This window comes from Anas acuta, chromosome 17 (assembly GCF_963932015.1).
Source record: "Anas acuta chromosome 17, bAnaAcu1.1, whole genome shotgun sequence".
NCBI classification, from domain to species: Eukaryota; Metazoa; Chordata; class Aves; order Anseriformes; family Anatidae; genus Anas; species Anas acuta.
The window spans coordinates 3,318,825-3,345,294 of record NC_088995.1 but is presented as its reverse complement, the minus strand read 5'-3'; the positions used below and the strand labels follow the sequence as shown (position 1 = coordinate 3,345,294).

Here is a 26,470-nt window from a genome sequence, read left to right as displayed (position 1 = left end):
TATATATATATGTAAAATAATTCTTTGCAGGCATTGCAGACTAAAAAGTAAATAACCTGTTAAGTCTCTTCAAGTGACCTTTTTATAGGTTTTCTCCACTCTATCAGAGACCAAAAACCAATAAATCAAACTGTAAATATTTTTATTAAATGAACTACCCAATAATGCATTACTTAAATCAGCTATTTTGAAGCCACGTTTTATGTGAATAATCTTACAGAGGTACATTATTCCTATTCGTGTAACAGAGTAATGGTTTATTCTTCCATTAAAACATCCTTACAATCTTCAAATATGTAAATCCAAATTGTAAAGTCTTTTAGACTTTGATTTAGCCAATGACTTTGTCCACTTCTAATGATATGCCTAGATAACTGGTATTTCTTTAGGTGGCTGATAGGTAACTGTAGTTCTGAAGGCATGTAGCCAATACACGCATGCATTGTTTTTTATATAAGTAAATGACTCCTGAGACCTGTAATTCTCTGCTTGGATATTGAGTTGTTACCATTCACCTTTTACTGTTATGCACAGTATGCATATATCTACTTTATGCATGAGATGTGGATGCATTGAAAAATTGGAATTGTTTGAAATAAACGCACTAATTCCCTTGCTAATAACGTGAATTGAAGATGGATCAAGATATAAATATGACTTGTAGCATGATCTCATGGGAATTTTGCCTTTTGTTTTTATTCTTTAGCTGATTCAGGATGAAATAAGGCAGTTAGTGAAACTGCAGATCAGCAATTGGGGTGTTGGCAAGAGCAGAAGTTTTCCTGTGAAGGTTACAGACACTTTTTCGTCAATAGGAAGTCAAATGGGGATGCAATCTGAAGTCTCTGAAGAAAATGAATGCATTGTCAATCAGCTTAGATCTAATGAATCAGAAACTCAGCCAAATGCATCTGATCTGTATCAGGAATGTTTTGCAAATGACGCTTCGATGAACAGTGGGTATGGCACCCTTTCTGCCTCTGAATTGAACGCTAGCAAATCTAATGACGTTGTCAAGTGCACAGACTGCACGGAGAAAACTTCTCAAGGACAGGGTGATGCAGCAGTATTGCAGAGTGATGCAGCTGTAGCCACTGTTCAAAATACAAGAGAACTTTTACCAAAAAAAATAGAGGAAAACTGCTCATCAGGAAGGAATGATGTTTTAGGTTTTCCTGTTGAATGTGAACATAAGGTAAATGAAGCGCAGTGTGGAAGAAAAAGCAGGTAAGTGGTAAACTTTCCAAATTTGTTAATTTATTATATAGTCCTCACTGAATAAATGCCTTTTGGTAACTAGAAATATGTAAGAATTGAATGGAACTTCTTGATGGTAAGAACTAAAGAAGCAAAAGTAAACACATGAACCCCCCCCCAAGAACCTAGGTACTTGGTAGATAAATGTTTCTTTAGTTTGACGTTTCTGTGTGATGCATATTTGCTTCTGCAGTGTTTACCTATTGTAGGTATGTTGGGAGAAAAATACAAAACTCTCCTTATTGTAAACATGAGCTAAGATAAAGTTTGCATATACTGCTTTATCTACACATGGAAATTTAGGTGCTGATTATCAATTTTACATGACACATTTTGCTGTGGTACTCAGCATTTTTTACTATCTTATATGAATGTATTACAGTAATAATTTTTATCAGACAACAGCCAAATGTGTGACTTATTCTATTTTTGTTATTTTGTTTTTAGTTAAGTTTTGTTTTTCTTTTGTTATGTCCAAAAGGTGAGTGGATCTAGTAAACTTTTTTTTTCTGAGTTACTTTGGCTCATCTGTAAGCCATAATAACTGACCAAATTCTGCTCTAGTTGCAGAGAATTTGCAACTCTCCCTGTCAGGCTAGACTATAAAGGCAGTGGCTTCATACAGCTGTGACCAATATCAGAGCTCACATGGGCAGCATGTTGCCTGTGAATCCATGATAGTATTTTGCAGAGATAAAAACGCTCTGTCTGTTGGAAAAACGGAGAATCGTGAAAATGAACTTGTGTCTTGTTACTATGTTAGGAAACAGAACCAGCTTTCTTTAGAGGATTGGTTTTGGAGATGTGTTATCTCAACATACAAGGTAGATCATAATGCCATTGATGTGCACATTCTCTTCCTTCTTCCTATTGTTGATTTCTGTAGGGATCATTTCTCCATTGAAAAAGGGAATGTATGTTTATGGTATATATGTGTGTTTCTTATCATCTAGTAAGTCTTTAACATCATGGGCACAAAAGTTGAAACAAAACCAACCCAAAAGAATAAATGCAGAAGAAGTACAAGTAGCCTCTATGCAAGGAAATGAACAAGCAAAGAAATTACCACTGGAGAATGTAAGTTGCCTTCCGATTTAGTTTTATTTTTAAATTTTTTCTCTTGTCACTCCTAGTTTTTAGAGTTATAGTATGGTCTGATTCAGTGTTTGCTTTGAAATTTGAAATTTTTGAAATATGTTTTGCTTGCTTTGAGCATTTGAGTAGTGGTTTTTCCATTGATATGTCTAAAGTTCATGTGGGCAGAGTTTACTACTTGGATCCTTCTATACCTATTCAACGCTGCTATTTTGGCTTATTTTATCCCTTGTCTAGTTTTTTCTTTTTTTTTTTTTTAGCTTGCCTCAGTGGCACACGTTCTTTCCTTGTAGAGATAATAGTCACATTCTCAACTAAATCATCAGGTCATGGTAACTTATTGCGTCCCGTCATTTTTTAAAGGATCTTTGTTTTACAAATGTTGGTCTTCCATTTCAGCTGTTGATGTCTCTTTTGGTATACAGAATTTAATGCAAGCTGATAAACTTTTTGCATATTGAGACATTAGCCACTTTGTATAGGACTAATAGTGTGGTTTTTTTTTTGTGTGTGTGTGTGTTTTTAGCAAACTCTTAGGCTAAAATCCAAACTTTTTTTTTTCTTGTATTGTTTCTGTAAGAATAATAAATTTTATGCTTTTATATGGTCATGATTTGGCTAAATTGAACTACTCCAAATTCAGTTACAGCACTGGTTACTAAAAAAACAACCCACACAATAGAAGTTTAGGAGAAATTTTGGCTTTTTAGAACTATTTGTGGTAAAGCCTATTGCCACGATTGCAGAATTGGCTCAAAATGCTTCTTTTGAGATGAATTTTATTTTTTGTGCGTCCCTTCCCTCTTCCCCACCCCCTGTGATTAAATATTTCCTTCTGTATGTCCATAAATCTAATTATTTTGGGAAGTTTAACCATGTATAACATTTCTGACCCAAAAGGACATTATGCAACATGATTGCATGAGTATTCATCATACATGTAACTGAAGTTTTTGAATTAGTTTGAATATATTAATTGTCACAAGCATCTGTATGCTATTTTTAAGGAAATAATTCCTGAAATTCTGAAAGGCTCCACCTACAAGAGAATAGGAGAGCTAGAAAATATGAATCACTTGATACAAGGCAGGGTCAGTTTTCTTTCCTGTGGTCACTTTGAGGGTGATCCAGAAAGGGTAATCATAGCAGTTTGGATTTGCTCTCTCTGGTCTTCTATTGTCAGTGCAAACACAATTGGCTAATGGAAATTAGTGTAAGAAACACAGATTTTGAAAAAAAATCTTTGTGTTCCTTTGTAAGAATTCAGTTGTTGCCCCTTCAAGTTCCTTTCTTCCTCCTTAGACAAAGGAGAATACCTTAATAAAAACATCAAAAGGGACAAAATAGCCTTGAGGTAATATCCTACATAATTCAAAAAATTGTACTCTAGTTCTACACTTCCTTTTTTTTTTTTTTTTTTTTTTAGCTGAGAGAAAGTTTTTTAGCTCCTAAAAAGTTTGGAGTGAAGGGAAGGAGGAAGTTTGGAGTGGAGGGGAGGAGGATATGTAGTATCTTACACAGGGGGTATGTAGTATCTTGTCTATCCGAGATGGTAGACAATGTTACCTCCTGATTTGTGGTAGGTGGAGGCATAACAGCTGAATATAAGAAATTCCAGTCTTAGGATGAGCAAGGAGTAACACTATCGGTAAGTCATCATCCCTCTATATACTTGCACCTTTTAAGAAGCAGGAAGGTTTAGATGACTATCCAAAAAGTGTATTTTTATAATACCTCATCTAAAAAATGCTCTATAAGTGGACTGGCACATGAATTAGAAGCTACAAGCATCATTTAATTATTTGGCGTATCTTGGTTCCCCTTCTGGCTTTGATTGCCCTTAAAAAATAAATTGTATAGGTTTGGATCATCATCACTAAGTTTAATCCCTTTGTGTAAAAAGGCTAACAGCATCTACATGCAGTTTTTTAAAATTAGACTCTCAATTTTTTTTCTTGCCTTGCAGTTTTTGTTATAAGTTTGTGTTCTCCTTTTAATTCTAGACAAACTCTACTGATGCTGTTTTGCCACCTTACACTTTTTACCTCAATCAACCAACTGAAAGCCCAAATTCCTTAGTGTCTGAAGCTTCAGGTATCGTTAATATCTTTTCCTTAAATTTCCTTTTCTGTCGATTTGTGTTTTTAGAGCTTACTAGAACGTACCTCCAATACTTCTGGGGAGGTACTGAGGGTATAAGCACAGAAAAGCTGTTAATTTTTGATATAGTATAATTCTGCTGCTTATGGTCTTGTTTCAAACTGATGGTGGCTCTTGTGTATCACTGCTGGCAGATGCAGGGCTTTGGGCAATTTTATTTTTCTTCAAATTTCTCAGTGCTTCAAGGCTGAGCTTTGTATTTAAAGCTGTTTCATAACGTAATTACTGTTAAAATCATGGTAGGGGATAAAATGACCTTTAAAAATATTAGCACCGCTGATGGTTTAGTAATCACAGGAGTGCATGGCTATAGAAGCAGAATTCCTGTAAGCCAAAGGAATGATTCAGTAGTTCTGTGAATAAACAAGAACAAAATAATGCAGTGTGTAATGTGAGGATTATTATTATTTTTTATGTTGGGGTGCGTGTGAGTGAAGGGGGTTGTTTTTTGTTTTAGTGTGGTTTTGCTTCTGTTCTTTTTGGGGGGAGCTTTGTATGGTTTTGCTGATACAGTTTTATTGGGTGCTTTATTTTATTTTATTTTTTGTCAAAGCCAAACAACTAATTTATGTATTTTGATCATAACATGGTGGATCCACTTCAGTAACAAACAGGGATACAGAGACGTAGCCCTGCAAATGATGTATATTTCTTCTACACAACCACACATATAAGAAACTGAAGTGGGATAAAGACTGTTTAAATGTTCCTCTTGTGCCATCCCACAGTAGGTGGGTCCCGGTAGGCTGTCTTTTTGCATGTAATGGTGTGCAGTTGAGCACCAAACTGAAGAGTTTGTAACCTTGAGTGGCTGTCTAGAATTATTCCTTCGGCATTATAAGTTTTAAGAGCTATACTGGCATTGTTAGAAATGTGGCAGTTTATTGTAAATGAGGCTATGACCTTGAACACCAAAGAGTATATCTATATTTTCACTAATTTGCACCTTTAATTAGCGATGCTGTGTGATATAATACTGATTATGTATGTTGCTTGTGTTTGGCATTGAGATTTTTGTAACTTCTGCTAACAAATACTTCAGTAAAATCCCTAAGCAATAGATGCTAGTAATTAATACACTACTCTTGTTCGTTGGCAGGGTAACATCTTTCTAATGGTTTTGGGGATTCCAGCTCCATAGCTGTGAGATTGAAATTTTAACCTTTTTTCTCCAATGATTCTTTTCATTAGGACTTTCGTACTGGAAACTAGATGAAAAGGACATGTATCACTCTTTACCAGAGAACTTCGGAAATGAGTTCACTGATATTTTCTCCACAAAAGTATCACCAGATCAGGTAGACTCTGTGCATGTTCTAAAAGTTGTGTTATATTTGCATCTTTCCCCTTTTCTACAAATGGAAAGAATCAGCCCTTCAGAAGAGAAGTTTTCTGTGAAGCCTCTTTTTGTTAGCTCACTGTCTCCATTATTCATTTACCCTGGCTACCTCCACTTGGAATTTACTGACCTTCTGTCATCTAAAGGAAATGGTGTAAGAGACAAGAAGAGATTAACTAGTGTATTAAAGGTGTATTTGCCTCATTAACGACAGTTCTTTAAATTGGGCGCATTGAATAGAGCCTTTGTTTTTTCTGAACTGTTTCATTAGCCAAAAAGAAGTAATTGGGGGTGAAGGGTTGTGTTCAGCAAGACTAACGTAGCAATTTCACCTCCTTAAGTCATCTTCTGCTGATGAAATGAAGCTATCGTCGTTGAAGGATATTTATCAGAAGAGACAAAGGGAAAACAAGCAGCTGCCAGACATGAATTTTATGCCATCTTCTCCGTCAAGTCACCCACCAGAGGTAACGTTATTATCTTTGTTCCACATCTCAGTTTGAAGATATGATAGGTTTTACAGGCTGCTTTCACATTAATCGGCACCTGCTGCCACCTCCAGTGCTGTGCTGGAACAGCAATTTTTGCAACTATGTGATGAGCCAGACTGGGAGGGGATCCAGCTGAAAAGAACCCCTGAGAACACTCTGGGTGAAGGAGCACCTTTGCAGCACATCCTTGAAGGTGACACAGGGGTGAATCTGCTGAAATGCACATGGGGACTGCAGTTGCAGAAGCAGGGTTTTCTTATTATTTTCTACAAGACGAGTTCCTTCCACCTCAAAAAGTGAATAGGCACAGGTTGTGGGTTGTAGAAGTACATGTATTCTTTACCAAACCTGTTTCCATACCCAGATCCAGGACGTAGTCTTTAGATTTTCCTCGTATATGTAATGTACAAGGCTGCACAGGGGCTAATAAGTGACTGTCTTGTTTATGTAATCCACGAAATGATTTTAGTAACTGCACAATGTTATTGCTTTAGCCTGCAAGCAAGCATCCTAATTCATTTATATATATGGCTGAAATTTTCTGGACAGCTACAGATGCTGGATATATCATTTATTCCTACCAGAAACTGAGAAACACAAGTTGCAAGCATTGGGTACATGTATCATCTTCTGAGCTGTTACAGATTTCTCGTCTTTGCACTTGCTTGTCAATATCAAATAATTGTAGTAACATTCAGAGTAATTCCTGCAATACATTGTATGGATGACTAATGTATTCAGATTAATTCCATTTACATGACCAAAAGTTAAAACATTTTTTTTAGTATTGTAACTTACTTCCTAGATCTTGACGTTGGACCCAACCCTGCACATGAAACCCGGTCAGCAGAATCCAGGCCATTGCTTTTTCAATATTCCTGAAGAGACTACTCCTTTTTCTCCAGACTCTATGGCAGAACCTGGATTTTCAAGTCATTGTGATACAGACTCTTTTTCACGGACAAGCAATTCATCTCAGTGTGATGATTCCCCGAAATATCCTGCTGGTAGCAGAGCTGTGCATTTGGACCTCTGGAAAAATCACGCAATTCCAAATGAAAACAAGGCCAGCTGTCCTTTTCCAATGGCATATACCGATGCTAATAGTGATATTTTACTCAACACTGAGGAGGAAGAAACATTAACTCTAACTCCATCTTCTGTTACTCAGTGTGCTGACAACAGTTTACCAGAATATAATCTTTCAGTGGCATCTGTTGAAGATCCTGTGATAATGTCAAAGTAAGTTTTTTTTTCTTTTTTTTAAAGTTAGTTCCTTCATGAAAGAACAGTACTGGTGACATGAACAAAACATGCACATTCTGTGAGCTTAGAATGTAGCTGGGCATTGCTTTTTTTTCTTTCTTTTTCTGCTTCCTGAAGTACAAATGGCATGGAGATAGAACAGTCATTTTCCACTTGTTATAAATGCCTTTGAGACCATACTATTTAATCTAAGGTACAGTGTTTGTACTCTGTCTTCCCTGATCCCCATGAATATCAGAGCCTTAACTGGAACACAAAACAGTTTTCCATATTTTAATTTTTATTATTTCTGTTTATACATTAAAATAAAAGTACATGCTTGCTTCATAGGCTGTATGAGGGTGCTGATTTAGGTACAGAATTTCAAAGTTCTGTGATAGGTATGGTTTTTAGAGTCAAATGGTAGGATAAGCCCAGAATTACTGTACTTAGGAAAAATAAATATCCCCCAATCACAAATGAGGCTCTTGTGATTTGCGCAAGATTTATGCAGAGGGTCATGGTTTCAAGACAGTTCAATTTGTGTGTTTCCTGGTTAATTTCTTGTGCGTATTTTCTGCTGGGTAGAAAAGGAGAGAAGGAGTTAAGCTTTGTGTTATTAATGTGAATGCTTCCATGCCAGCCTTGGGTGTCTGACACCACTGCTTTAGATGACAAATTTCCTTTGCTTCAATTTGACTGTAACAAAACTGTGCAAGAGATATTGATGTGCTGAGTTCATTACATCTGAGTCAGTGTAGCTGGCAATGCGTGGTCATGTTGGTAGCTGGAAACTTTTTTTTGTTCTTAATTTTGAATATAGGATTAGGCAGAACTTGAGGGAAAAACATGCTCGACACATAGCTGATCTACGAGCTTACTATGATGCTGAGATACATAGCTTAAAACAGCAGCTAGAGGCAAGCCATAAAGCTGCTTCTTCTGAAGATTTGAAGAAAATCAATCAAAATCTTGCTGACAGGTACTGTTTATCCATCTTTTTCTTTCTCTGTTACAGGATATTATTTCTACTTTAAAAACTACATATGCTTGTTTAGAATATCTTGAAATGTCTGTCATTCCTCAATTCTGAATGTTTCATGCATCTGTGATACTAATATTTTACTACTAAACACACATTTTACGTTATTTAATGCATCTTTTAAAATTGGTTTAAAATGACTGTTAAGTGATAAGTGGGATGTTTGGACCAGAGGTCTTGTTTGACTTGATTTTTGCTGAAGGTAGGATAAGTTTTGCTCAAAAGCAGTTGGCTGGCAGGCTGAGGTAGTCCTGAGCAATCTGTAATGGAAATATCACAGTCATAAGATAGTATTTGCCTGTCGTGCTGGTGAACATCATCCCTCTTTATCTTTCACATCAAAACTACCAGATGTTTCCAGATGTTACAGGAAAAGTCTTGAATTTATTGGTAGCTTTATAAAGCCAATTTACCAGTCAGTGCTCTTTGACCAGATATTACTGCCGGGGGCTGTGTGCCTCACCTGTGTACTTGGTGCCACTTAGGTGACTGCTGTAGAGGTTCAATGTGATTTTATATCATCACTGCCAGTCAAAATACATATTAAAAATTTAGACAGTTAAAATACTTTGCAAAATTTATGGCATTCAGAGTAATTGAAAAGCTGTGTGGGTAGCTGGGTCTCTTCGTTACTTCTCTTTTAGCAGTAGTGGGTTCTACCTATTAAAAGTGACTTCTGAGCAGTCATTTACTGAGTTACAAGAAGCTTGTGGTATGCTTTCAGTCATTAATTATCACACAGCATCATCAATTAGCTCAAGTGGAACTCCACTCTGGTGCCTCTCAGCTGCTTCTGGTCGTGGAGCTCTTGTGCACAGACTCCAGATGGTTCTGAGCAAATGTTCCCACTTTGCTGCTCGCCCTCTGAGCACCGCAGCCTTTCTGTGCAGAGGTGCTGGGTGCTCACTGCAACAGCTGTAGAGTATGGGAAGAGGTCCCAGGCTGGGTACCAAAATTAGAGGGGAAAGGAGGAAGGAAAGGCAGCCATAAAAGGTAGATTTATTATTTGAAAGCTTAAGAGATTTTTGATTTTATCTCTCTTTTCCATGTAGGTGTGACCAACTAGATGCAGCTCTGAATGAAGCAAGTGCTCGCATAAAAGCCCTTGAAAATAAGAATAATATGCTAGAAAAGCAAGTGGTAAGTATACGTTTGTGGTGACATATATTAATTCAAGTTGCTTTTTAACTAAAAGGGTAAGAGAATGCACTTATTCATTGTTAAGCTAATCTGTATTTCTGTATCTTATTTTCAACCTTTCTCTTAATACGACATCAGCCAGTATGTTACACAGGCGACTTTCCTAGCCGTGTTTCTGAAGGCTCCTTGCTTGAATCATAATCACTTTTGTTTATAAACAATCCTTTATAGGGACCAAATGAAGTTTAATAGTTAAATATTGTCATTCGTTTCTGATGTCTCACTCTAAACCAGAATCAATTAAAAAAAAATCTAATTACTTCCTTTTTGATTTCTAATTAGAGCTGTGTAATTAAGAGGAAATCTCATTTGCACTGGGGCAAAAATATTACCTGTTTAAGTGTACTTATACAGTCTTTCTGGCTAGGTCAGACCTGTTTGTTTATGACTGCATAGTTGAATTTATTGATGAAAGAACAGGGCATTCTGTCATGGAAGTTAAATACCTGGAGAGACTAATTCATTCCACCTTTTAGACATTTTTCTTTGCTGGGAAGCAAGACAAGAAGTTGGGATTAGAGGTGTAACTTCTAGATATTTTAAGTCATATAAAGTGAATATACCTCACAGAAATGCGCATAATCTTGTACGTCTGTTGATGAGCTATTCTGTTTAGATGATTTTAGTTTCTGAACTAAAAATCTGCAAGGTAAGCATTATAATTAATGTTGTTTTTCTTCTACAGACAGATTGGAGAGAACGTTTTTATGCTGTTAGTAATACTTCCAAAGTTTTACAGGAACGTATTGAAGAAATGCGCACAAATAATAAAGAGAAGGATAACACAATCAGTAGACTAAAATCAAGGCTTAAAGATCTAGAGGAAGCATTTGAAAAAGCGTATAAATTATCCGATAATAAAAATGCAAGGTTAAAAGAAGAAAATAAAATGTTTCAAAATGTGAGTAAGAAAATGTGAAATGATTTTTACAGTTGCATTGCATCTTACCAACACAGCAAGTCCTGGGTGTTTTTGCAGTGGTATACTCTGAGTAGTTTTCCAAGACTTAATGCACATCTGAGGGAGCAGAAATATTCTGTAGATTGCTTTGTAAGGCTAGGTGTTATGTTATACCACAGACTTGATAGATATTTTAAAACAGTTATTTAAGGCAGCGATTATGTACGTGATATGGTAACATTTGCTGTAGCCTTTCTCAGGTATTTTATTACTTTGTGCTATTAGTTCATCTTTTTGTAGAGGTATTGTAGGAAATAATTTCAGAACAAGTTACTTTTTGTTCTCCTGAGTTTATGTGGAATGGACTGAATCTCTTTTGTAAGTCATCACTGTTAATTTTATGTATAATTTTAGACTGAATCAAAGCAAATGTTCTTCTGATTCTTCAGTAACAGCTTTATGGAATGTTTGATTCATTTCGGGAAAATGGGTACTAGGAGGAAAAGAAACGTGATGCTTTAAATCCTGTATTTATTTATTTATTTTCCAAATAAAACTTTAAATACAAAGTCAACTTTAAAAGCCAGTAAAGAGTTCTACTGTTCTGTGAAGAGTTCTACTTCAGCTTCTTCAGTTCCTTTTAAAGATAAATTATATGACAATTAGAAATACGTTGTCCATGTAGTTCTTATCCCTTCTGTAACTTTTTTTCTGATTAGGAGATGCTAGAACTTAACAATATTTAAATGTATTCTGTATAGCCCATAGTGCTTATAAGCATATTAGATAAGTAATTTATTTTATAGCACTCAACAAAAATGTTAGTTATGTTTACTCTCCATATGTGCTTGTTTTTTTGTTTGTTTTAGCTTTTAGGAGAATATGAGTCTCTTGGAAAAGAACATGAAAGAGTAAAGGTAAATATGCACTAGTTAATTAAAAACCCAAGCTGGTAAAATCTGTTGTAATGTATTACAGAATTAACTGACTTAACACAAGTATTTAGGAAAAAGACAAAATGAAAGATCCATATATCTTTTGGCTGAAAGCTTTTTACTGCATCTTCGGAGTCCCTGAAAAGGGAAGAAGAATGAGTTTAGAGTATATTGTGTTCTAGTTGTAGACAGCAAAAATACTGTGAAGTCAAAGCCGAAGAAATGTAATGGAACTCTATTTCAAATAGGAAGGCATATTTAATGTATTATTTTCAAGATCTAAGTTATTTTTTTTCTTCTGTAGACACTATGTAGTTTCCAGACTCGTTACTTTTTTCCTTTTGTACTTTGTAGGATACATTAAATGCAACTGAAAACAAATTGCTTGACGCAAACACCCAGATTTCTGATTTGAAAAGGTAAATGTGAATGTTATTACTATTTTAACGATATGAAATACAGCCTGTGGCCCAAACATTTAGTCCTAGACTATCAAGTTTGTATATTTGCAATCTTAATTACATCTTATGAAGTATTTCATGTCGCTTTATGCGGCTTTGCACAAATGTGAAGAATCTTGTTATTTCTAAGAAATGTGGTTTGTATTTTTATTTCCTTGATCATAACCTCTTCCAGTGGGTTGCAATTGCTTCCTCTCTGTTGTCAGTCAGATAGCCCAGCCAGTCTGCTGCTCAAGCTTTTGCTACCAAAGTTGTTTCCTCAGGAGTCCCCACCTTCAGTTTAGCAGTCTCTATGCAGGTTTTTAGGAATGAGGATGCTGACAGGAGTCCACTATTTGAGATTATGGCTCCTGAATGTGAATAAAGGACAGAAAGTGTTCCATATATAGCAGAAATAATACCTGCTATGGATGTCTCTCAAGAAGCCTGGATCTGTCTTGTGGTTGGGAGAACAGATACATATTGAGCTTTATGCTTTCTGGGCAGGCACTAGGCAACAGTCGTGACCATCAAGAGTTTTATGGCTATGGATGTGTCCTCCAGTTTGGGATTTTTCAGCTACTCCTAATCAAGGGTGTAAAACAGCATAGTTGTTCGGTGGCGTTTAGAGATGTGTGGGAGGAGAGGACTTCTGAGAGGGCTCTAGGGGCAGGCATTGTAGAACTGCAGTGAGGTGAGGTGTGATGTCGTTCATCTCCCTCTGTGCTTTTTTTTGGGGGCATGTGCTGTTATTTCCTTTCCTGTTTTATATGAGCAGCTGAAACCAAGACTGTTAGAAATATTATTTTTTTTGTGCCTGGTTTTTGATGATTCTTCTAGAAATGTGGCTACAAGTTTCACCTCAAAATCCATTCCAAATGTCATAGCAACTAAGCATTAACCCGTGTAAAGTTAAAACTAAAACAAGAAAAAGCAAATGCATTTTCAGGCATATGTTTTGCAATACTTTGTTACTCAGATCACCTGATTTTTAAAGAAGAAGAATGGAAAGAATGAATAGCAAGAATTTAAGGAAGGAGTAGAAAGGAGCCAAAAATACACTGCCTTCAATTTTTATTGTACTGTTGAGGAAATAAAGAGAGTGTGAAAGAAAGTTCAGTATGGTATTTCTATTAGTGCTTCTATTTTTCCTGCCTGACTGTTGATGCTGCTAGCTAGGGATCATTCCATACTCATAAAGTGGAAAAAAGCAATTTTTACATCCTGTTCCAAAACCCTGAATTTCTATTCTCCAAGCAGCGAATGCCTAAAATTGTATTGCACTGAAGATGTGGGCTGCATGAGCAGCAGATTGGCAGTTACCTGAGTGACACACAGGAGAAGGAGCCACCCACTAAAATCAGTCAGGGAGTCCTTTGTGTAGATTCCTCATTTCAAAGAGGAAAAACATTTGTTTGCCCCTCCCAAAGCCCCTAGGAGTTGAACGCTTTGATCCACAGCAGTATCTCCTGGTCTTGTCTTTCTAGCTAGGTCACCTAACCTATTTGACTTAGAATACAAACACATATTTATCTACGTGTTTATGGATAGATAGAAATCTCATAGTTACTCTTGTTCTTCTGCTCTACTCAGGATATCTGAATAAAAATGAGTAAACTCCAGGAAATATGATGTCTCTTTATATATTTTAAATCATCTTATGCATCTTTGCTACTTTTACATTAGGACGATTTCAAAACTTGAAGCTCAGCTCAAGCAGGTAGAACATGAAAATATGTTGAAACTTCGCCATATTACTGAAAGTCGTTTAAGAACCTCTTGTGCCAAGTAAGTGAATATTCCAATAATATGAAAACAGGTCACGTGCTTTAGAATACTTTAATGTGTTTTGGGTAACAATGGATAAAGATGTAAGTCCATAGGCTAAACTGGATTAAACACATGATGTAATCCCAAGACTTCATATGCCAAGAAATTATTTAAAAAAATAATAATCAGATAACACACGTGTTATTTGGCAGACTGTCTCTAGTCTTTCTGCATGAAGACTGGTCTCAGTTGCTAAGCTGAATAGAGATTTCCATGCTCAGCAAAGATCTTGGGAATAAAATCTAATAGTCCAATTAGACATTAGAAGTTTTCTTTATGCCCTTACGTCTTTGTTTTAAGAGGCTCATTACTGCTTTTTATTTTTCTAACTATAGTTTGTACGGGTATGCTGCGAGTAGTGTGGAAGTTCAGTTAAAATGCATACTCCAGTAAGGATTGTGAATGTATGTTAAAGAAGTTAGAAGTTGGTCTCTCTTCTGTTTTGGTGCTTCTATGTCTTAAAGTCCTGAAAAGCTGCTATTTTTCTACAGTATTTACAAAGTTATTGTATATTTTTTATTTGATTCTAATTAGAACAAATAAATAATACCTTCTAATTATTTTTTTTTCAAGAAAAATTCAAAACCATTCATAATTCAGAGTTGTTTTTTTTTTTTTTTTTTTCCCACAGCAAGTTGGCAGCTCCTGATGTTAGCAGGCGAAAGTGGCTGATACCAGGAGCAGAGTATTCAATCTTCACTGGCCAGCCCTTGGAAGTCCAGGAAAGCCCGAAAGACAACAGGCTAGAAGAAACCTATATTCCTTCAAGGTGAGCGGGTTTCCTTCAGTCTCCAATGTGATGTGAAGTTGAACAATTCTAAAACATAATTTTATTCAAAATTGACCAGATTCCTATTTCCAGACTTTGCTGCTAGTGCGAAGCTTCAGGTGTAGTTTCATTTCCCGGTAGTTTACCTTCTTCCTCAGAAGTTGCTAAAGCCTCTGTCAGTATTTGTTTACTTTGAAGAAGATGTCAAATTATCAAGCTTATCTCATATTTTGGATTCTTGGATTGTCTGTAACACAATTGTGTGAAGTTCTTGGCAGAAATTAAGAACAACTCTAAAAATCTTGCTTTGGCAACTGTAAAGCTCAAAATAAATTTCTCCCAGTTTTTCTGTTCACCTTGCATTTGGATTGCTGAAATAAAGCTGGAAAAATTGATCTTTCTTCCTGCTTCTTTCTTTAAGGCATCATTCTCCTCCTGAAAAAGACTCCTCACAGGAAGACTCTTCAACAAACTCAATTGAAAAGAAAGAAAATGGGATGTCAGAAGCACCAATTATAAAAGCCTTCAAAGAACTTGGAGAAGGAAAAGCTTTTAAAGATTGGGGTACACAGACAGAAAAAGAAGACTCATCAGCTAGTAATTTTTTAATTTACTTTTATATTCCTAAACTTGTCTTTATGGGCCTTTCTTTGTTTGCATGTCTTTTGGTTTTGTTCTCATCATGAAAGCTCATCCATCTTCAGTGATGGGGTGAAATGAATGTGGTTTTTAGCATGCAAATTTCTGGAGTTTTCCTAAGAAAATTCAAAATGATACAGCTAAGGGGCTTGTTTAAAATAGAAGGAATGCAAAGGTTGCTGTTAGGTCTCAAGCTAGAGAGTAGTTGATGTTCTTTTTCTAAGAATAACGTAGTATTTATAAACAGTTAATGGAGTCCTAACAGAATTCTGGCTGGCTCTAAATCCATTTTAGTTTTGTTCCCATAGTGCTGTATCAGAATGTTATTATGAAAGCTGGCATATGTATTGTGGAACTGCACTGAGACATTCTAATAATGTTGATTTGGGAAGCCTTGTAGTTACAAAACATCGAGTCATTCTTAAATGCTTATGGTCTTGGTTCAGGCGGGTACTCCAAGCTTCTTAACCAAAATAAGCTTTTATCCTGCTTTTCGTTGTCTGTTATTTAACATCAATGTCCCTTGTGCTGCAAAGCACCCTTTCTCATAAGTTAATGAAACTATTTCGTGAATGTGATGGGCAGGAAATGAGTCTTAAGTAAAACAGCACAAATGTTTGCACGAGGCAGACTAAGTGTAATTGTTGTAAAAGCTGAGTACAAGAGAGTATCTGTGAGTTCTTGTATCAAAAAAGTATTGATCAATGTAGTCGCTTCTTGTTTTTAATTAGAAGCAACAACTCGACGTCAAACAGTTGGATTTGTTGAAACTTCTTGCATTGCTAACCGATCCCCAGAGAAAGGTAAAGACCAACAGAGACCGAAACGGTACAGCTCCCCTTGTGGCCAGAGGTCATCCTCCCTTCCTCCTTCAAACAGGAAATCAAATACTCCAAGTAAGTGCTCTTCTGAAGTTTGGTTCATATTTTTTGCATGCACGCAAGGTATGTAAATAATGGAAGGCTGCTCTAGAAGAAAGAAAAATAAAAGTATGATTTCTGCATTATTCTAGTAGACAATATGGAAAAAAGCTCTAAAATCATAGAAAACACAGTAATTTCATTTTTCTGTATTGTGTTGACCTTTTCATATAATTTAAATAAACACATAGCTTTGACAAGCATTCTTTAAAGATGTAAACATAAGATCTCATGAATGGGAAATACTGCGCAGAGAGAATTTTAGGTACTTGAATGTACTTTGTCTCTCACAGCAAGACGAGAGATAATGTTGGCGCCAGTGTCTGTGACGTACAGCCCAAAACGATCTCCAAAAGAAAACCTCTCTCCTGGATTTAGCCATTTGCTTAGCAAAAATGAAAACACAGTGACAAGGTATGAATTTTGTGAATACAATTGTGTTCTGATGATTGTAATAGCAGCAGTATGTTTATGCAGGCTTAATACTGTTCCTGCTGGTTTTTGTTCATTTAAAAAGTTGTGGAAAATCTGAGTCATGTGAAGATTTCTAAACATAAACCTAAGTTTTACTTCTTAAAACATGGCGAGAAAAATCTGGAATGCTTTCTGTAATCTAGTGTTTACCAAGGAGAAGTGTTGTGTTTATTGTTACGTATCTTGCAATGACATTGATCGGTGACAAAAAGGTTATAAAAGAATTGTTTTGTGGAGTAAGTCCAGATTTACAGGCAGCTTATCAGGAAATGTAAATAAAAGTTGAAACTAGTATCTACCTATTGCGTCGTTTATAAGCATGTTAGAAGATGCATAAGCTGAATTTTCTGGTAACCGAGCTATGTAATATGGTTTCTGTAGAGGTCTTTGCTTGGTAAAGGTTGTAGACTTTTAAAGAACACGCTTAGCTGCAAGATTAAAGTGTAGGACACATGTATGAGGAAGAAGAAATGTGTAGCACCTCTCTGGGTTTTGGGAATGACTGTGTGGGAGCTGAGTATGTTCCGGAGGGATGGTTTGGCCTATTCCAGAAGAAAGACACATGAATTGAAGCATTTTGGAAAGTGCAATTGGGAGTGTATTGGGATATGGTACTACTATGGAAATTGTTTTATAAACAATTTGTTTATTTCCTACCTTTAACCATCTTGGTTAAATACTGCATCAGTTGATAAATCATTTCTAGTGAATAATTGTTGCATGCTTCTCATTCTGTAGATTTGATGTACTTCTAGATGACCTGGAAACTGGTCCTGCCTCTACTTTACAGCACAGTAATCCAAGAAAAAGGCTCCAGTTTCTCTCGCTAGATGATACAGAAGGTAATCCTCCAAAGCAGGGGAAAATGTTTCTTTGTACTTCTTTTATTGAGTTTATAAAATGTACTTTATCTCCCAACAGAAACATTTTTACCATAATTTCTTCCACATTGGTAACAGCTGTTTAAATAGAAAGCTGACATGTTACTCCATAAGGTTCAATTTCTAAAAATCCTCTATATCTTGTCTTATTACTGTAGATTGAGAAATACCATTCATACAGGATCTTATTTTTATGTATATGCGTGTGTGCACAAATGCAAAAGAAAAACAAAAATAATTAAATTGAGAAAGAAGGGCAATATGTTTCCCTATGCTTAACTCAGTTATGCAATGCATATCTTACTAGAGTCTATATTAAGATGTACACACTCAGTCAAACTAATAAAATTCCTATCTGTAATGCAATGTTTAGTAACAGAAAAAGTAAATATAATAAAGCCAGTTGTTTTAAGATTTTTTTTTAAATGATTGATTGAACCAAATCTTTCTAATTTTCTAATTCTTGTCACAATGTTCTGCTTTTGTTTTTATTAATGTAATTATTGAGATGGGTGTTTTCATGACAGCTAGTCTACATGGTGATATTTAGAAATGTTGAGCACAATACATTAATCTGTTTGTTAACAAAAAAAATATGCTGTGTTATAAAGATTGCTTGAAAGATGACCCATCCAAATGTTTTGCATTCTTCTGGGAAGTTTGCTTAAGGCAAGCTAATGAGGCTTTGCTACTTCCTATCATTTTATGTACCTCCAAGATCACACTGCTGTTCTTGTTTTTTTTTTTTATTTTCTTTTCTTTTTTTATCGTTTTCTTTTTCTATCCTATCTAATAACTTAATAGACAATTACAAAACAAATAAAAGCAACCTGTTTTGTTGATAGGAAGGCAGCATTCAGGTGTCCGACATAGCTCTTGTGCTGAATCTGTCAATCCTGGAGTGAAGAAGGCAACAGCATGGGATGAGAGGAGCGTAGCACAGAACTATGAGCCATTGCTGTCACCTTGTGAGGGAGACTTCAAGTATGCACCAAGGATGAAGACTCTGGCTGAAACAGAGAGGCTTTTTGATGAGCTGACTCAAGAAAAGCAACAGGCAAAGATGATTTTTTATTTTAAAATTGTGACTAAACATAGTTATTGTATGAGAGGTGAGGGGTATAGCTGTATTACCTACCCCATGCATGGCTGAAGTTCATGCGTAATTTCCATCGTTAATGTGGGAACGTGCCATTATCATTCCCTGCTCTGCTTCTGACACTATAGTCCTTTACTGTTCCCAACTTTGTTAAAGGAGAGTAATTTTAACTTGAACACAGAGTAGATGGAAGGGTTGGAGTAAATTTACTTTCTTCTTTAATGGACAGTAGCTTAACTCAGCCTTTCAAACCAGGAAGGTTATTTTGGCAACTAAGAGTGTTCTCTTCAAAATGTTCCTTGAGTGTCTACTTCTACGATTAACTTTTGTATTAGTTTGGTGTGGCATTGTGTTATGGTAACATAAGTTGTTGTTTAAGAACAACATTGGACGTGTGTCTGTGGCTTATGTAGCTCACCTCTCTGTAAGATTAATTAGGAAGGCTTATATTGGCTCTTGAGGCTCTAATTTACATCTGAAATATTTTCTGTTATTAGATTGAGGCTGCATTGAGTCGAATTCCTTGTTCTGCTGGAAGAATGACTTTGCAAGCAAGATTAAATCAGGTGCAAAAACTTTTACCTACAACTGTTCTCTTCAGTTGCTCTTCCACAATTTGAGGACACATAGTTTAGATGAAAGTTCAAATTTTGAAATTGATATAAGTGCAATTACTGCAATTACTATGGGAATTTTACCTTTCCACTGAGAGTTGTTCCTGAATATGGCTGAATTGCAAATCTGTTTAAAACGTCTCTAGCCTTTGAAGCATTAAAAGATAATGGGGAATTTACCTCAATTTAATCATAAATTCACTCTGAATTATCTTGTAAAAGGTATAAGTTAGTGTGATTTATGACAATAATTCAAAAAATAGTAGTTATATGTTTATGTATTTTTATTGGTGTGACTCCGAATGCCAAAGCCAAAAAAAAAAAAAAGGAATGGGAGCAGGAGGAAAAAAAAGTCAACAACCCACAAATACACACACACACATATTAAAAAATAATATGAGAAATCTATAGGTCTAGCTCTAGTTTTTAGATGCTAACAGAATATGATAGCAAAATATCAGAAAGGATACTAAAAATACTACTAGATACTAAAGGAATAACAGTAGCATGTTAATTTTAGAAGGATCACTGGATTTTGTTGTATGTTATTAAATCCTTTTTTTTCCCCCTTTCTTTTTCTTTAACTGCTAGGAAGCCCTGGAAGATCGCTTGGAAAGGATTAACAGGGATTTGGGATCAATACGCATGACTCTGAAAAGATTTCATGTTTTACGTACCTCTGCAAATCTTTGACAATTCACTCTTGAATTCAAATAAGCTTTTTTTTGCACTAATATGTAATTATGCACTCAGTAAATGCAGAATTGTTTTGTATTTTTATAAACCCTAAATAGTAGTTTTACAACTATGTTACCCTTTACACACAGCAATATTTTGTACTTCAAACAGCCACCTATATTTTAAACATATTTTTGTTACTGTTGAGAAATTGATGTTTATCCTGTATTGTAATATTTTTAGAAATATTAATTATTTTTAAATAATGATATTCAATGTATAATAAGAAGAAACTAAAAGGCAGCTTGTTTTTGGAAAATGACCGTGTTATCTTTTTTGCACTTCATTTTCCTCACCATTTTATAAATATCTATGCTACGTTGTAAATATAGCTAATAGTAAATTTTGAATTTTCATACAAAAGGCAACATGAATTACCAGTGTTATAACTGCTGCTATATGGTAAATCCTTTTCTTTTAAGTCTTACAACTTGGATATTTTTCATTGTGACAAACAACTGTGAGGAATACTTACATTATGGCTGGCTGACTGCAAATTGGTATATGTTTTGCTGGTTTGGCCGCCTCTGGCTACCTTTGTAAAATACTGCTCTAAATTATTTGGTGTCTCCCAACAGTTCAGGGAGTAATTCTTTGATATCATGAGGACCAGAATTCGTGAGACTGACAGCGGCCAGCTTGCCTCCCACCAAGCAGCTCAACTCCAGCCAACACCGCAGGATGTGTAACTACCCAACTGCAGCTCCTGTTTTAAAATGCTAGTTTGGGGTTTTGTGCCATGCCAGTGTTCTGACCGCAGTTATAAGCACGCATTTCCAAATGAAATCCAAGCTATTTTTGTGACCATACATGCATTTTTCTTGGTGAAAAATATGTATTTGCTAGCTGGCATGTTGTTGAATTACTGTTCAACATTGATATTTTAGTTTGCATTTTAATATTAAATAAATGTTTAATTAGATTCTTTCCTCTAGCCCAAGAACAATAATAGGTTCTGGGATATTACATCAGCGATAATGTAGGTTTTAATCATATTGTGTGTTTCAAATTCTGTCCTTGTTCAAGATGTTTAGCCACCAATTATGTGATTATTTTGCAGTGGAAAGGCCAGAATAGCTGTCATAAAGGAAGCTTGTGAAGGTCTGTTTCTAAAATTAGAGCGCTTTTGTTTTAAGATATTTAATGAAGAACTGTCCTACCCATGCAGTCTTTTTATTTTTTTTATATAAAGTGTTTTTTGCCTCCACTTCTGCCATGTGGGTTGCTTTTAATATAAGATGAGAATTGGTGAGAAGTCAAGGATGCTAATTATTCATTTTCCCTTTTACTCTAAAATGTTGAAATTGGGCCTGAATGCTTGGAGATGACTTGCTTGCATATACTTCCTGGCTACACCAATAGATTCAGAATTTTCATGGTATTTCATATTCTTAATTAACATTTTCCCTCAAAAGAGGGGTTGAGGGGAAAAAAAAAACAAAAAAACATTGACTTCCCAGTGCAACTCCAGTATTTAGCTGAACAAGTTATTTTTTCCATCATTTTAAATTATTAACAGGCAGAATTTAGAAGTATCCTTCAAAAGTAGCATTTTTCACAAGGAACCCATCACTAGAAAACTTACTGTGGGTCCATTAATGGTCTTGTTCTTTCATCAGCAAAAACAAATAGAACTTTCCTGACAAGCATTTGAAACAAGCAGGTAAATCGGTTCAGCTCTTTCAGTGCCTTTCCTTATAACCTCCCTTTACTTTCACTCCATTCTCTCCAGTGCTATTCATATTCATGTACTTTTTTATTACATCCAGAAAACTGAAGTGTGAGTCAGAATTTATTTTTTAATCAAAAGTCCTCCTCCATCTGTTGGAGCTCTTTAGGCTATTTCTGTTCTATTATAACACTGAAGGGAAAAAATAATATCTAAGTGTTGCTCTTCGTAAACTTCTAGGACAACCTTTTCAAATAAATGTCTGGCTTAGGGTGACCTGTTTCAGTATGGTGCCTTCAGCCTGATTCTTCAGAGGGGCAGAGAATCTGCAGTTCCAGATTAAATCAGTGGGAGGCCTGAATGCTTAGTGCTTCTGAAAATCAGACCTGAAGCATCACCAAAAAAAAAAAAAAAGTAAAAAAAATAAAGTGGGGCACGTTTGGAAAAGATGACTGCACTTGCTGTGCACTCTTCTGGATAATGTCTTTTTAAATTTTTAAATTTTAAGACCTTTCAAAATTCTTTGCCTGAACACAACCGTATTGTCTCTTTCCATACCTGGGGACAATTAAGGCCTAGAGAAGCAGAAACTTAGGCTTCTTCTGAGCAGGACTTTGTCTTCCTCTTGCATTCTTCCATCCGGCACCTCTCAGCTATGTAGACGTTCATCGCCTTTTTGACCCTACTAGGTTTTGCTCAGGTCTCCAGCTTTTCTCAGTCTCAGACTGACCTTGCAAGCCCTCCCATGCATAGTTTCTCTGCGATGAGTGTTGCAGGAATAGTAACATTTATTGAGATTTAACTCTTGGAAAATAGTCTCTTATTTGTCCCCTTCTGTAGAAAACATTTCTTTAAAAAAAAAAAAAAAAAGTCTCTGTACCATTGATAACTTTAGTTACAATCTGCCTTCCACTGGGAACTTTATCTCTTAGTAAATAAAAAATTGATTAGAATTTACAGTGGCAATGCAGGTAGTCCTTACAAAAGAGAGTAAAGCCAATACGTTGGGTACCCAGGAGCATGGGTACCCTCCAGGGATGGGACCCGAGATGGAGCAGCCCTGGGAGCAGGTCCTGGTGAGATGTGTGCAAGTCCTCGAGGCTGAGCCCAAAGCACGAAGCTGACGGCAGCTGAGGCTGATGAGTTCGGAATTACCCAGTGCTGACCAACAGGCTGGTTACTGATGATACCTTACACCTGCAGCAGGGAGAAGCGACGCACCCTTAAAAAAATCAGACGGGTGACAACACCTTCAAAGTTAAACCACCCCCTTTTTGCTGCCGTTTACTCCGAGCTTTCCGAACGCGAGACATTGTCAAAACCGTGATTTTTCCCTCCGGCTTTTGAAGGGCCCGATACCTCAGGTGTAACCCCCAGCCCTAAGGGCCGCGTTCCTCGGTGTCCCCCCCCCAGCCCCGGCGGCTCGGGGCTCCCCGCGGCCGGCAGGCGGCGCCCCCCCCCCAGCCGCCCGCCGTGCGGGAGCTCCGGCCCGCCGAAGGAAGTGGCGGCTCCCCGCGGCGGGTGGGCACGGCTGGGGCTGGGGAGAAGAAGAAGCAAACCGTGCGGCAGGAGCAAGGGTGCAGGGGCTGGGGGGGGGGGGGGCTGAGGCTTTTCGCCTTTTTTCCCCGCCCCGCAGCACCGAGCCCGCCCGCCTCTCTTCCCCCCCTCGCCAGCTCCACGGCGGGTGAGGGAACGAGCAGAGCCGAGCCAGAAGCCGCCGCCGCTGTCGCTGCTGCTTGCTCCCGGCCCACCCTCGCCGTGTGTGTGTGGGGGGGATTATGCCAGCGGAGCTCCGGCATGTCGGCACGCAGAGACCCGTAGGCAGCCGCCGAGCCGCAGCGAGAACCGCGGCCGGGAGCAGCCGGTGCGTGAGGGACCGGGGTGGGGGCACCGGCACCTGGCGGGCAGCGGGGCCGTGCCTCGCTGCGGGGGGGGGGGGGGCTGGAAGAGAAGGGAGGGTGAGGAGGGAAAGGCCGGGCCCCAAGGGGGTGGCTGCAGCCTCTTCCCCCCCCCCACCAGGGGCTGGGGTGGCTGGGTTGGGTTCGGCTCCTCCCCGGGGCCTCGGTGGGGCTGAGGCGGCCGGTGGAGGAACGGCCCCTGCGGGCCGCGGGGTGCCCGGCTGGGGGCTCCCGGGGGTGCCGCGGGGTCTTGGGGCCGGGGATGGGCAGGGATGGGCCGCCTCTGCGGTCAGCGGGATGCTTGGGTGGGGAAAGTTTCCCCAATATTGGGGTAAAGGAGAGGGGAGGGATGCGCCTGGCGCTGCAGCCATAGCAGCGCCGTGCCTCGGCTGTGGGTTGTTTCACGTGAAATTGATAAGCGAGCGTAACCTTGCTTGGACGCGGTCTCTGGCACATCAGGGCGGTTGGGTTGTGCCCCAGCCTTCCCCTCAGTGCTGGAGCCTCCCTTCTCCTCAGCCCCCAGCCACCATCCCCCTGCCACGTTCAGCTGAGGGGCACCCTCAGCGCGGTGGCACAAAGCCATGCTGGGTGTCAGGGCAGCCCTCGAGCACGCCAGGCACGAGGCCATAGCACACCCCATGAGGTGCTTCGCTCTGGTCGTGGCCCTCCTCATCCTGGCTTCCCAATTAGCACTTCCCCAGGGCTTGAATTTACCTGAATTTAGTTACCAGGTATCGTGGGGTAGGGGCAGGGTGGTGGCAGCCCCACAACCTCCCAGTTTTGCGATGAGGAGAGGGTGAAGGCGCTGCCCAGGCCGGCCTCTGCCTGTGGGGTCTGCCTCAGGAGAGCAGGGGCCAGACCTGCAGCAGCCGTGCAAGAGGAACACCTTTGAGGTAGAGCCCGCAAAAATCCTCATGGGTTTTTGGGCCTTAGGCACCCCCGATGGTCAGTGAACTGCTGGGGACATTGGGCAGGCTCCTGAGGCAGTGTCTGCACCAGAGAGGGTGGGAGGGAGAGGTTTTCCCCTCGGAACAAGCAGCGGTGCTGTTCTGTAGCCAGATGATGGGCTGCAAGAAGGGAGCTCTCTGCTGGGAGGCTGCTGGGCCTGGTGGTCCCTTGGTGCCTCTCCACCTGACAAAAAGGACTCAACCTGACAAAAAGGGCCCGGTGTTGGTGCCCCTGAACAACCCTGGGCTTGGTTCTGGAGCATTCGTTGCTGCCCTGTGCCAGCAGGCTACAGCATGAGCAGTTCTTGCTCCCTGCCCAGCTGCAGGAGGGTTAATGTCACTTCCTTCACCTCCCCAACCCCTATTGCTTCACTGAAGAAGCAGAAGCACGGAGGAGCGTGCCGAGGTGCGTGCTGGGCTGCAGCATCGTGAGCAGAGCCAGGAACGAGGAGAGGAGCCCATCTCCTGGTGCAGAGCAGTGCCCTGTGCAGTCAGCCATGCAACGCAGTCCGATCAACGCTTTAGGTTGAAACACTGTGGTTGAGACAAAGTTTATTCAAATTGTGCACTTAAAAAGAAAAACCACACAAAAACAACTTCTTCCTCTGCTAATAACCGCTCTGAAGTAAGAACTTCCATCTTCTATATGCTCTGGAAGCAGCAAAGTAGATAATGTGGTGCCAAAAAACATCTTAAGTCTTTTGAAAACATAATCTGCAAATGCTTGGCTCTGCACGGGACAGGAGTTCAGTAGGACAGTGGTCACAGCTCAGCTTTCACAGGTATTGTGACTTAAATGGGCAGTGGTTTGGTCTCATGTTGAAACATACATGGTTTGTAGGGCTCCTTTTGGCGTACCGATTCCCTCCCCATGCCTTGTCTTTTTGCTTGCGCTGTATTTTTATCGTGTAGTTTATTTTTGTCGTGACTGTGTTGTGCCCCCGAGTAACACAAGAAGTCTGCCTGTGTTACAGAGTTCAGCGCTGGCTTCTGAGTGATTTTTTCCACTGTTGAGTAGGAGGCTGGTGTTTGTAGGACAGCCTTTCCTGTCCTTTGCAGACCTCGTGCCTGAGACGTTCGAGAGAGGGCTGCGTAGCTGCCTATTCTGACAGGTCACCAGCTCCTCGGCTTGGCCTGGGGCTGCTCACTACCTGAAACACCTCCCTGAGATACACAAAATTAGGAATGACCAAGCATGAAAGCGTGGTTGCAGACTTGTCCTAGCTTGCTGTTTTTCACAGGAATGCTGCTTTGTCGTCCTTGCGATGTGTTCTGCTTGTGGCAGCATCTCCGAGAGGGATGGGAAATGAGCAAGGGCTGAAAACGCCGCTTGTTGTGCTTCTTGCTTTTGATAGAGCAGGCTTCTGGTAGGCTGTTAGATTTCATTAATCATATTTAAGTTTCTGTCACTAACTTTTAATTAAAAGCATGGTTGATACCACTTTAATGAATGTACGGATGTTAGCCATCTTCATGCATAAAAATGCGTTTTAATTCCCTTACTATTCCCTTTATGGCCCTTAGATGCTTTTGTTGCCATTTAAACAGCATACAGTAGCAGCTGTTTATCTTCTTAATATAACTTTTTCTTGCATCTGTGTTCAGGAAACAGTAATGGTTTGAGTAAACAAATTTCTGGTATCCTTTAACAATATTTTTAAGTAACTTGGCAGAAAGGGTCAAAAGTGATGTCTAAATAGTGAACTTCGAGGCTCTTGCTGACAGTAGCCTGAAATAACTCTGCTAAAATCATTAGTTGTTCCTCGTGCTTACATGAGGTGGTGAGGAAAGCAAGAAGCCCTCGGTGCAGGACTTTTGCTTCTGGTGAGCTCAACCAGGAACTTTCCCCCAGATTAGAACTTTTTATTAAAATATCCTTTCTATTTC

General features: G+C 38.7%; 2 protein-coding genes across 11 annotated transcripts in view; both read left to right on the top strand.

Annotated features, from left to right (window-relative positions):
- Positions 1–21,276, top strand: part of MPHOSPH9 (M-phase phosphoprotein 9) — a 28,026-nt gene extending 6,750 nt beyond the window's left edge. For all 3 annotated transcript variants that reach the window (XM_068653860.1, XM_068653861.1, XM_068653862.1), the window contains 20 exons: positions 707–1,227; positions 2,211–2,334; positions 4,356–4,446; positions 5,704–5,810; positions 6,193–6,318; positions 7,148–7,584; positions 8,411–8,569; positions 9,682–9,769; positions 10,515–10,730; positions 11,600–11,647; positions 12,020–12,084; positions 13,792–13,893; positions 14,567–14,704; positions 15,126–15,301; positions 16,075–16,239; positions 16,557–16,677; positions 17,476–17,579; positions 18,464–18,675; positions 19,215–19,283; positions 19,923–21,276. In XM_068653860.1, coding sequence (XP_068509961.1) covers positions 707–1,227; positions 2,211–2,334; positions 4,356–4,446; positions 5,704–5,810; positions 6,193–6,318; positions 7,148–7,584; positions 8,411–8,569; positions 9,682–9,769; positions 10,515–10,730; positions 11,600–11,647; positions 12,020–12,084; positions 13,792–13,893; positions 14,567–14,704; positions 15,126–15,301; positions 16,075–16,239; positions 16,557–16,677; positions 17,476–17,579; positions 18,464–18,675; positions 19,215–19,283; positions 19,923–20,024 — 3,171 coding nt within the window. In that variant the 3' untranslated portion in view covers positions 20,025–21,276. The remainder of the gene's footprint in view (positions 1–706; positions 1,228–2,210; positions 2,335–4,355; positions 4,447–5,703; positions 5,811–6,192; positions 6,319–7,147; positions 7,585–8,410; positions 8,570–9,681; positions 9,770–10,514; positions 10,731–11,599; positions 11,648–12,019; positions 12,085–13,791; positions 13,894–14,566; positions 14,705–15,125; positions 15,302–16,074; positions 16,240–16,556; positions 16,678–17,475; positions 17,580–18,463; positions 18,676–19,214; positions 19,284–19,922) is intronic.
- A 1,943-nt stretch (positions 21,277–23,219) lies between these two features.
- The window catches only part of PITPNM2 (phosphatidylinositol transfer protein membrane associated 2), a 134,592-nt gene continuing 131,341 nt past the window's right edge, over positions 23,220–26,470 (top strand). For 2 of the 8 annotated variants that reach the window (XM_068653855.1, XM_068653848.1), the window contains exon 1: positions 23,221–23,602. The gene's annotated coding sequence lies outside the window, so the exon portion shown is untranslated. Of the gene's footprint in view, positions 23,603–25,346; positions 25,366–26,470 lie in introns of those variants that run through there. The other 6 variants (XM_068653854.1, XM_068653856.1, XM_068653859.1 and 3 more) reach the window with 4 other exon arrangements.